The 10,937-nt window shown below is 40.0% G+C and overlaps 1 protein-coding gene across 2 annotated transcripts; it reads left to right on the forward strand.

Annotated features, from left to right (window-relative positions):
- Positions 1–1,485: 1,485 nt before the first annotated feature.
- Positions 1,486–10,602, forward strand: ggnbp2 (gametogenetin binding protein 2). Of its 2 annotated transcripts, none has more exons than XM_004076606.4 (14): positions 1,486–1,602; positions 2,384–2,510; positions 4,859–4,939; positions 5,062–5,315; positions 5,421–5,519; positions 7,325–7,438; positions 7,550–7,759; positions 7,866–8,040; positions 8,127–8,306; positions 8,431–8,566; positions 9,080–9,205; positions 9,318–9,463; positions 9,545–9,751; positions 9,847–10,602. In XM_004076606.4, the coding sequence occupies exons 2-14, from the start codon at positions 2,418–2,420 to the stop codon at positions 10,048–10,050; spliced, it is 2,025 nt and encodes a 674-aa protein (XP_004076654.1). In that variant the 5' UTR covers positions 1,486–1,602; positions 2,384–2,417; the 3' UTR covers positions 10,051–10,602. The 2 variants fall into 2 exon arrangements, with proteins under 2 accessions (XP_004076654.1, XP_020564698.1); XM_020709039.2 differs by lacking the exon at positions 1,486–1,602 and adding an exon at positions 1,869–1,887.
- Positions 10,603–10,937: the final 335 nt, after the last annotated feature.

The following is a 10,937-nucleotide window of genomic DNA, read 5'->3' on the forward strand; positions in this document are numbered from 1 at the left end:
TCTTACTTCCAGTTTTATTACATAAAACCAAAATATTTTGCTTGTCTAAAAGAATTACAAGTCCTATAAGAGAATCATAAATCAGATAGTCCAAATTAGCTCCAATGTTGTCTTAATAAATGTTCATTTTGGTGGTGAAAAAAAGATTTTCTGTGGTACCAATTTAAATAGTTCTTGACTTATTTTAAGCTTAGCAAAAGTATGGCTGAAAGTTTGAATCTGTATCTCGCTAATGTACCATTAAACGTATCATTAAATCCAAATCTCCACTTAAGTTAGGAATCACCTTGAAAAGAAAAGAAAAACCACTAATTTGATATACATCCAAAGAAAATCATTTAAAGTCTAATGCTTAATTTCAGTGCATTTCATGTGCTGCTGATGTTGGCAATTATTACTGTGCCCTTGAACTCTTTGAGTAGAAGAAACATATTTGAAAAACTTTAGTTTGTTGTGAAATTTATCTGTTTATTGTTTTATTTGACATGGACATCTGACATTACAGTTTTTCTCAGTCGCTTTAGTACAATTCTCAGATCAGAATGAAATTCCCAAAATTATTTGTTCAATCTTCATATCATGATGCCATCATGACATCATATAAGCAGTTTCTCACTTCTTTGAACAAGTTGCAATTGCTTTAGTACATCCATGCAAATGATTCTGTACAATTCTCTGTTCTTTGCTACATTATCAATTGTCTATGTCATGTTGATCAAAATGTATTATATGGTTCACTGTTCATATAGTCTTACTCCTCAAAACACCTAGTCATCAGTGAATCGTATAAGTCATTAACTGCAAAATGGTTGACCAAGTTGTCATAATGTGACAAGGATATTTCTATACATCTCCATTATATTTTTTTGTCTAAATCTATCCTGAATTGGTAAATTGCTCTCAGGTGACTTGACTTCCTCTAACAAAGGTGCATCTCATTGACAATGAATGGGCAAGTATATACTATATATGGCTGAAGCACAACACAATGTTCTATGTCTGACAATGAAGGACAAGGAATGTTGCTCGAGCAACATTAAAGCAAAAGTCTATAGCAGGGGTAAAAATGTGGAATTCCCAGGAGAATCAGTTAGAAAGTTATCAAAATAATATTCAGTTTATATGGTTGTATAAAGCTAAACAAATTAAATTGTACAAACGTGACTGTTGAATTGAATGTTTGGAATGTATGCACTTAATGCATGGAATGTATTTACTGTGTTTATTTGAAATGCATATGATGAATTTGAGCACAGGTGATTGTGTGAGAAATGTAAATTTGATGCAATATTTAAAAGGGAGCAGACAATTATAAGAATTGTATTCTTCAATTCTGCTCCTTTTTAACCATGACAATTTTCAATAATGTATGACAAACTTGTAAATATATTGGACATTCAATAATTTTCATGAAAGGACCAAATAAATTAATGAAATTAAATAAAATGAAATGAACTGCGCCCCCTGGAGGCCACAGCCATGCCGACGTGTGTCGTTACGTGCTGCAGGGCAAAGGTGAAATCAGTGATGAAGATTCCGCCACCGTAGCAACCTAACGCCTTATCGCACTTGTTTATTTTTTACGGAAATTGTCACACGAAGGTCTGTTAACACAATGCTTTCATTAGCCAAATATTGTCTTTATTTTTACGAAGCTAACATATACCGTTCAGTATTTTGTGAGTAGTACAAACAACTGACGAAAGTCTGCCGTGAATTAGCCTCTCAGTTAAACTTTATATTAGCTCAGATTAGCCTGCTAGCATTAGCTTCTCCAGCAGTTTTGCTAACAAGGAGGTTTAGCAAGTTTGCTAACATTGACAAGACTTGGACAAAAATATGTTTATAAACAAAAAGATTTAAATGTTAAAGAAATTCAACTCGACGGTAATCAAACCCCATTTTATTTGCCAGTCGTACATCACTATTTCTAATTGAATTGGTTAATGTAATTAGCCGACAAGCTAACCTAAACCTGTTTGGTCAGTTGTTACTGGGTTGCCGGCGTAATTAGTGAACGCTGCAACGATAAGACACAAGCTAAACTCTACGCTTGTGTTAATAACAACGGGGAAGCGCTTGCAAATACAATTTATCCATGTTTTATTGCTGATCGTGGTTGTTGCTTGTTCGTAGTTCTTCGGTTATTTTAAGCAGGTGGATGCATTTGGGTCACTTAGGCAGCCATCAGGTTGTTTGTGACCGTGTGCCTTTCAATGCTACGTGTTGAACGAAACGTTAAAGTGACAATATGCACTGAATTGTGTGTGCTTAGATAGTGGGATTGTCATTCGTCGATGACCTGCCTTGCAATAGCACTAGCTCGGTGTAGCTTGTGCTCGTGCTGAACCTGCTAAGTCCGTGTCCTGTGCGTCACCCACAGGCGATTTTCACAACAGCGGACACTGGTAGAAATCATGGCACGCCTGGTCGCTGTTTGCCGAGAGGGAGAGGAGGATTACCCGTTTTTAGAAAGACAAATTCCTCTCTATATCGATGACACACTCACGGTAAGCCTGCGTGTTTGATCCAGTTTACCTCTATTCTTTTGTTCTTTGTACACATTTACCATTTCTTGCTAATGTTCGCAGTGATGTGAAATTTGATAATGAAATGTCAAATGATTATAACTCAGGTCATGGGATGCACCGGCCCAACCATTATAATTGTAAGGCCTTCACCTGAGGCTAATAAAATTCAAAATTTGCAAAGAAACAAAATGAGAGGAAGCTTCTTAAACTCTAGCAGTCACAGTCTGAAGCCCTTGGTTGCCAAAAATGTATTGTCACCTTATGTTAGGGTCCCACTCCAATGGTCTCTCGTAAAAGGGTTCCCAGTGGTCTTTTAATTATGATCATAATTAAAAAAAAAAAGGAACAACTAGTTTTCTGTGAGGCGGTAGTAGTTCATCAGAAATTTGCCTTCGACTTGTGGGTGGGTCTGTTGGTGTGGAGTAAGTCTCCTCTCATTTCCCATCATCCCTGTGCTTGGATTTTTTTTTTTTAATGTTAGCTTACAGCCCCTCCCAACCCCAACTTAACATTACCGGTTCAGCAAAAATGCACAGTTTAGATCCAGATTCCAGCTCAGACAAGCAAAAAAAAGATGTACGTGGCTCTATTTGTCTATAAGTGGATGCATCCGAATGGAGCAGAGCAGGACGCTTGTGGCTCGTTAGGCTACAAAGTGCAATTTTAACCTTAACTTTCTTTCTAAGTCCTCCATCAAAAAAAAAGCCCCAACATGTTTAAAACACCAAAAACACAATTTTCATTGGAGTGGATCTTCAAAGAGTCCTGCAAACTCTGAGGACCTCTTCAGCTTTTCCTGCGATCTCCGGTCACTTCTCCTGTGGCATTTTGTTGTAACTAAGGCCGCATTTACACTGCAGGTCTTGATGCTCATATCCGATTTTCTGACTATATCCGATTTTTTTTGACGACTCGCTTACATCATCTTTTAAAAGTGACCCGTATCTGATTTTTGCATTTCCACTATACAATGCTGAAACTATCAAAGGTAGACGTTCTGAGGACTACGTAGCAGCATTTCCGCACTCCGCGGACCTCTTTTGGACTTTTGTGATTGCGGTTGACATGGAGGCAAGGCGGCGATGGAAGGAGGCGTTGCCTTGGGCGCTTCAGACTAGAGGGGATGCACGGGGGAGGAAAAAAAGGAGGGCTGCTCGGCTCTCTCTGAGTTTTGAATGAGGAAGTGTTTGCAGACGTGCTGTACTAACAGTTTGATCCAAGTGTTGAACCTTTCCTGCGCGATGACTTCTCTTTTCTGACCGTAGTCAGAAACGCACGGGAGATTTCCTCGGGGTTCACTTTTCCGTTCTGAACCCTCAGCCTCCAGATTGGGCTAAGAAAGACTCCAAAACTTTTGGGGGAGACACCTTATTTTTAATTTACGGTTCTCCGACAGTCCCCCGCTCCGTGCTCACCCCCCTTCTCTCCTTACACACACACACACACACACACACGCAAGCACGCGCGCGCGCACACACACACACACACACACGGTCCCCATCATACACGCCACCCAAAGAAATAAACGGCTTCTAGCCTGTTCCATAGCAACGGTGTCCCGCTTCATTAGTCACCGTTTGCGTCCGGACCGGGACCGGACCGGACATAACAGCGATTTCCTACTTCGGTCTGAAGCCTGAGGCTGAAAGGTAACACGCTGGCAGCAAAATCAGCGCACAAAAGCACTTTAATAAGTCATGTGATCTCAGTTGGTGGTCTCCCGAATTGATGTCACTGAGGTACGACTCGCATTTACAGGGGAATATCCCATTTGTCTGCTTACATGGCACACGCAAATGCACGTATCCGATTTATTTCCACATATGAGAGAGGCCTGTATCCGATCAGAGAAAAACAGAATCCATGCGCTTTTTTCCTGCTTACACGTTCACCGATCATATCCGATCTGTGCCACGTGAGAGGAAAAAATCGGAATTGGGTCACTTGAACCATGCAGTGTAAAGGCGGCCTAAGTGACAACAGCTGATGGTGTAAATGATGCAGACCGCTTCAGACCCAGAAAGTGGTAGAATAAGACCAAATAAAAAAGACTGTCAGGCCTGCACTCATTTCATGTAAGAAAAAGTTCACGATTGTCAAAAACAGGTTAACAATAAGAGAATAACCAAGCAAAAATACAAATACAGGAAAGCTAATACAGAGCTATGATGACCACTGTGGCGCCGGTTAAAAATGTTAGAAAACTATATTGGAAAAACCTAGAATTTGTTTTAAGAGGTGTGAAAGGTGCAAATGCTTCTCTAAGATGTATTTGGGATTTTTGTAATTCTGTGATTATATTGTTTTGTTTGATTGCTTATTTTTAGATGGTGATGGAGTTTTCTGATAGTGCAATAGACGTTGACAGCAATCAAATGAACTCTTCTCATTGGAAGCAGTTTTCTGAGGTGAGGAGTTTTGACGTTTTTATTTCTTTTCTCGTGACGTTGAAAATCTTGAGTGTTTTGCTTTTGCACGGTTTGTTTTCAAATAAGAAAATGTTGATTTGGGTGTATTTCCTTGTCTTCAGCATCATTCCAAGTTTAAGCAGCATGACTTGAACGTTGCCTTGATGGTGACAACCAGAGAGGTGTACAGCGCGTTATCCCAGCTTGTGCCATGTGTGGGCTGCAGAAGAAGTGTGGAGCGCCTCTTCTCACATTTAGTGTTATCAGGGAACCCAGCCCTGGAGCCCCTCACAGTGAAACCGACTGGGATGCTTAGTGTCACCAAGAGCTGTTTGGCTGATGTGAAAAAACTTTATGCCCTCCTCTATGTCCATGGGTAAGAGATGTAGAAAGCTTTTAGTTTTGCAGACTAAAATCTTATTAGAAGCTTCATTGAATGGGATGATTTTTGTCCAATAATCTTCTTTGTACTCATTTCCAGGTCAAAGTTGAATGACATGATAGACGCTATACCGAAAAGTAAAAAGAACAAGCGCTGCCAGTTGCACTCACTGGACACACACAAGCCTAAACCTTTGGGGTGAGTGATGCACCTGTAATAATGCTTATGTGTTCATTTCATTCACAAACAACCTTGCATCGCTGAGAGTATGTGCTAAGAAAACGGGATAAGATTTGCTCTTAATTTAAAGCTAGAGACAAGTACACAAATCTTGGGGGTTGTGGGTGAAGGCTGGAAGTAGAAGGAAAGCTAGAGTTTGATTAGCGGTCAGTAACAGTGAGTCAGTTTGAGACCAATAAACTTGACAGGTTTGGTGATATGTCTTAGTATCACCAAACTTTCTTTTGTTTGTAAGAAAAAAAAAATTAACATTTTTGGAGCAAAAATCATTTGATGCAATTATTTCCACTTAGTGAGGATTTTCTTTACAATTCACGTACAGCGGTCCACGCTGTATCGCAGTTCTCCTTTCCCTTTCTCACTGTTTTGCGTTTTATGTAGTGTAGCTCTGCACTTTATTTTTAAACCCTGTATTATTTGATTGCAATCAGATCTTTTTCATTCCATAAAACTGGACTTATTTTTCTAAGAAGGTTTCAACTTTAACAGTTTAAACAATACAGAAATATGTTAACATGTTCATGTCGGTCTGAGAAAAATGTATAAAGTATGTAGTGAGGGTTTTTACAACTTTAAAACATCTATATTCCTACTTCACAGATTTTCCCTATCGTAGGTTATTTTTAGAACGTAACTTCGGCGTTGAACGAGGGAATGCTGTATGTGTCACCTAGAAGTGTTGGAAAAAATTAATTCTGCGATATATCGCGATAGTTCATTTGGCGACATTTGTATCGATTCAAAATGCTGTCAAAACGATGTTTATTTAATTATTTATGAGCGTCCTTCAGCATCTGACTCTTGTTTTGCACTTAAACCTCCGACCGCTAGTTGGCAGCAGAGCACACGGAGCCTCTTTGAGCAGCTCTACACCACACAAATAGAACTACCGGTACATGGTGTTCGCGGAAAGCAGCTTGTTTTGTTTGTATGAGTCATGCACTACTTGGTTTTTACTTGGGATCAATACCAAACCGAAACTCTGTGTCATCTTGCTGCCAGTATCAAATAAAAATCACTCTGAATTGTATTAAAGTCCTACTCCAACTTTTGATTGATGGTAAAATCGTTCCCAGTGGTCTTTTAATTATGTTTATGCTGTTTTTGGACACACAAAAAAGCCTATATCTATTTTTCATAACATATTCACTGCAGAGCGGCAGGAGTTCATTAGAAATTTGCCTCTTGAGTTTTGAGCAGGACTGTTGGTGTGGACATAAGCCTGCACTTATCTCCCATGATCCCTTCGTTTACCATCTGTCCAGCTATCTTACAGCTGGACAGATGGTTTAGCCTTTAAAAATGTAATGGGTGCGGCTTATAATCAAGTGCGCTCTATAGTCCGGAAATTACGGTACTCAGACAATTTTAAGCTTAAACGATTTTACATATGTCCTCCATCATGGGAAAAATACTACAAGAACATGTTAAAAATGACAAAAACACTTTATTGGAGTGAGTCTTTAAAATCCAAGGCAGTTTTGTACAATTTAGTCTTTTAGGGGTTAGGGAGCAGTGAGGAAATTCAAACCTTACCTGAGATATCTTTTTAATTGTACACCTTTTTCTGCTCTACAATGAAACCATGTGAGGTATTTTCATGAGCCGCCAACTTCAGAATTACTTTGATGACCAGGATTTTATGAATTTAATTGACGCCCACGTTTGTAAATACTGTATGTCCCTTGAGCTGCAGTTGTTACCAAGTGGAGAACTGCTGCTGCTCTGTGTGGTGATTTTGTTTTGATGACCTTGTATTGCAGTGGCAGCTGGATGGATGTGTGGGAGCTGATGTCACAGGAGTGCAGGGACGAGGTGGTCCTCATTGACAGTGCTTGTCTCCTCGAGACTTTGGAGACGTACTTATGTAAACACAGGTAACTGAGAAATACCAGAGAAATGTGGGATTTTCAGAATAACAAGTTTAATTTTTTTTTTGACTTGGGGCTGTGATGTTAAAACTATATTTATTGTAAATTCCTCAATAGGTTTTGCTCGGACTGCAAGAATAAAGTGTTAAGGGCGTATAACATCTTGGTTGGCGAGGTGGATTCCAGTAAAGAGAAGGGGTACTGCGCTGCCTTGTATGAGGGACTGTGCTGCTGCCCCCATGAACGGCACATTCACGTATGCTGTGAGACGGACTTCATCGCTCACCTGCTTGGCCGGGCAGAGCCAGAGTTTGCAGGAGGCTATGAGTAAGTCAGGATTTTTCACTGTGCTTGGCATTGAATCAATTTTTCTGTAAAGATTTATTCCTCATTGTCATATGTGGTTATGATTTAAAATGTTTTCTTTATTTAGACGCAGGGAGAGGCATGCCAAAACAATCGATGTTGCACAAGAGGAGGTCCTGACCTGTCTGGGTATTCACCTCTATGAGCGCCTGCACAAAATCTGGCAGAAGCTTCGAGCAGAGGAACAGACTTGGCAGATTTTGTTCCATTTGGGAATCGATACACTACGGAAAAGTTTTGAGGTGTGCTGTGCTACTTGTGGATGGTAATTTCAGCAGGAAGTATTTCACTAGCGTGAGTTTTTTTATTAACACTGACATATCTACAGATGGCGGTGGAAAAGATGCAGGGGATCAGTCGACTTGAGCAGTTTGTGGAGGAGCTGTCAGAGGAGGAGAGAGCCAAAGAGCTGAAGCTGGAGAAGAAGAGACAGAAGCGGAAAAATCGACGCAAAAATAAGTGTGGCTTTGAGCAGGACGCAGATGAGAAGGACAAAATCCTGGATGAGGTGATCCTCAGCTAACAATCAGAGTTTTAAAAATAGGACATAGTTTGTTTTTGGGGAAAAAAAAGGTTTTATTTAGCTACATTTCCATTATCTGAAAGTCCAGTGCTGCTTTGATTTGTCGCAGGGCTCATTTGAGTCCGTTGAAAGCAGCTGCAAGGCCTGTGGCCATCGTGAGGAAGAGGAGGAAGACGCTGGCTCAGAAGAAACTGCTGCCACCAACAGGAACACCTCATGCAATTGTCCAGATAACACCAAACAAGGTATAAATGCACACGCATCACGACTGTTTTATGATTAATAACCCACTCCAAAGACAATTGTCTTTTTAACGTGTCATTTTTCTGAATATGGAGGAAAATTAAGCTCAAAATTGCATATCTGAGTATTTGTTTATTCAAAATTGTTGTCAGTAGTAGTTGCCACACCGTCACACAGACAAAGAACTCAGTCTGTAAAAGAGCTTATTTGTGATGTAGAAAACACGCTGGGCCGGTGACAAGCTCCCTGCTCCACTCCACTCTGATGCATCACCAGTGATGTTAGATTAAGGTTGTGACGGTCTGTAAGCTAGCGGGAGAGCATGTAAACAGAGAGCTCTCAGTTACAAGTGACAGGAAAGAGGGGTGGAGTGGCTCCGTGCCAGCAGCCCCGCCCACAACTTAGAGGTTAATGTCTAATGAACTGCTGCCCTGTAGAAACTGTGTCCTAGAAAACAACACAGTTTCTTTTTATCCGCTAAAAATGAGTGTAAGAAGAGATGTGTGTTTGTCCAGACTTGTCCCCTACCAGCAACGGAAGCGACTGTGGTTATTCTTCAAGTATGGACGGCAGTGAAAGCGGGTCACGAGAAGGCTCTGACGTCGCCTGCTCCGAGGGAATCTGCAACCATGACGAGACAGGTCTATTTTCAGTAGTTTGACAATTCAAACATTTCAGCAACATGGAAAAGTACTGCGTAATCTAATTGTGTGTTGTTGTTTTTTTTTTAAATGACCATATTTTAAAATGAAGGTGACGACCCAAATCTCCATCACTGCACTGAAGACAAGGAAGAGGATGGAACAGACAGCTGTGTGGACTGCTGGTCACAGCCTGAGGAACACAGTCAATGCAAGAGTAAAAAGAAGAGAAGGAAGGGCAAAGGGTTCTGCAATGAAGTGAGAGGACAACCTAGAAATAGGAATTCTGTACACGGCTCATATTCTGACACTAACACCAAATATTATCCACCTCTCAAGGGAGAAAAAGGCGAAGGTTATGTCTTGGGTGGGACATCAACGGACCAAACTCTGACACCAATGCACACTTGCCAAACCAAAGAATTCATTTCCTCCGTATGTGGAGGAGCCAACGTTGCACTACAGTCACCGTGGACATCTCATCAAAAGGACGTCAGCCTTCAGGCCAGGCTCGCAGAGGCAAATACCAGTCTTGAGGAACTTCTGGTAAGAGTGGTAGCTTGCAGCCTTAGCTACAATGTTTGTCAATATGTACCGGCTCTTAATGCGTCTCTCCACTCTTGGATGTGTCCGTGATACAGGATGATTCAGAAGTGACCTCTGATGAAGACAGTTGTTTAACGCAAGATGAAATCCAGGCGTTTCTGGAAAGAAACCAGTCCTTCTACAACAATCGCCTCCAGTACCGACAGCTCCTCAAAGAGAAGTTTACCAACTACTGCCGTGCCACTGAAAGGAGCAAAACTGTCTGTGGAAAATGGTTCACCGCCACCAGTGTCAACTGACTGCACCGACAGCAGCATCTTTCTCTGGGAAAACAATTGATTGCATTGATTGCCACTTCTTTCTTAGAATGGAAACATTTTGGGAGTACTTTCCATGTCTTGTTGGGTTGTTTCTCCTTTAAGGTAAATGTGATTCTCACTTTTTCTCTGTAGTCTGTCTCGTTGCACTTGTACACAAACACTGTTTTCTTTTCCTTTCCACTTTCATACCTGTAATTGTTATCTTTGACCAAGACGGGATTGGTGGTGTTGGTCTTCTGTAGGGTTTTGGCGGTAACGACACAGAGGAATTAAAAATCAATTTCTGCAAGTTGTTATTATGGATGAATTTTAGGAGTCTTATTTTTGTTTTTTGTCATGATTCTATTTTTGGTTTCTTTTCGGTGACACTTCAGTATTGTGAAAAAAGATTGTACCATGAAATGTGTACAGTAATTCTAAATATAAAGATTTTACAGAGAATAAACATCCATTTGTATTGACGTTTTTGGGTGTGATGTTAAAAGAGCAATGTGAAAAATTTACTAAATAAAGAATATTTATTAATAGCTATCATGCATGTGTATTTTTTGTAATATTGAAGCAGTTTTCAATATACATTTATATTTTATATGCTTGGAAATCACGTGAGAAGGTACATTTTGATAATTTTTTTAACCTCAACATGACATGAAAATATAAATGACTAATTCTAAACTATCTGGCTTTGAAACCATTTGAAAAGACGGTAATTTTAAATTTTTTATGGATTAAACTGAAGGAAAATCAATTCTGTGGAAAAAAAATCTGGAAAAATTGAAACATTTTTGTTACGCAATTTTTGACATTTAAAATGGGTTGAATTTATATAAGTGTGGATTTAACATAAACTTAAATTTCATCTCATT

Source organism: Oryzias latipes, chromosome 14 (genome assembly GCF_002234675.1).
Source record: "Oryzias latipes chromosome 14, ASM223467v1".
NCBI lineage: Eukaryota > Metazoa > Chordata > Actinopteri > Beloniformes > Adrianichthyidae > Oryzias > Oryzias latipes.

Excerpts from the sequence above, each read along its gene's own strand:
- ggnbp2 (XM_004076606.4), top strand. The coding sequence starts at position 2,418 with ATGGCACGCCTGGTCGCTGTTTGCCGAGAGGGAGAGGAGGATTACCCG. Across the intron at positions 5,316-5,420 it reads GCCCTCCTCTATGTCCATGG|GTCAAAGTTGAATGACATGA; the intron begins GTAAGAGATGTA and ends ACTCATTTCCAG. Across the intron at positions 7,439-7,549 it reads ACGTACTTATGTAAACACAG|GTTTTGCTCGGACTGCAAGA; the intron begins GTAACTGAGAAA and ends ATTCCTCAATAG.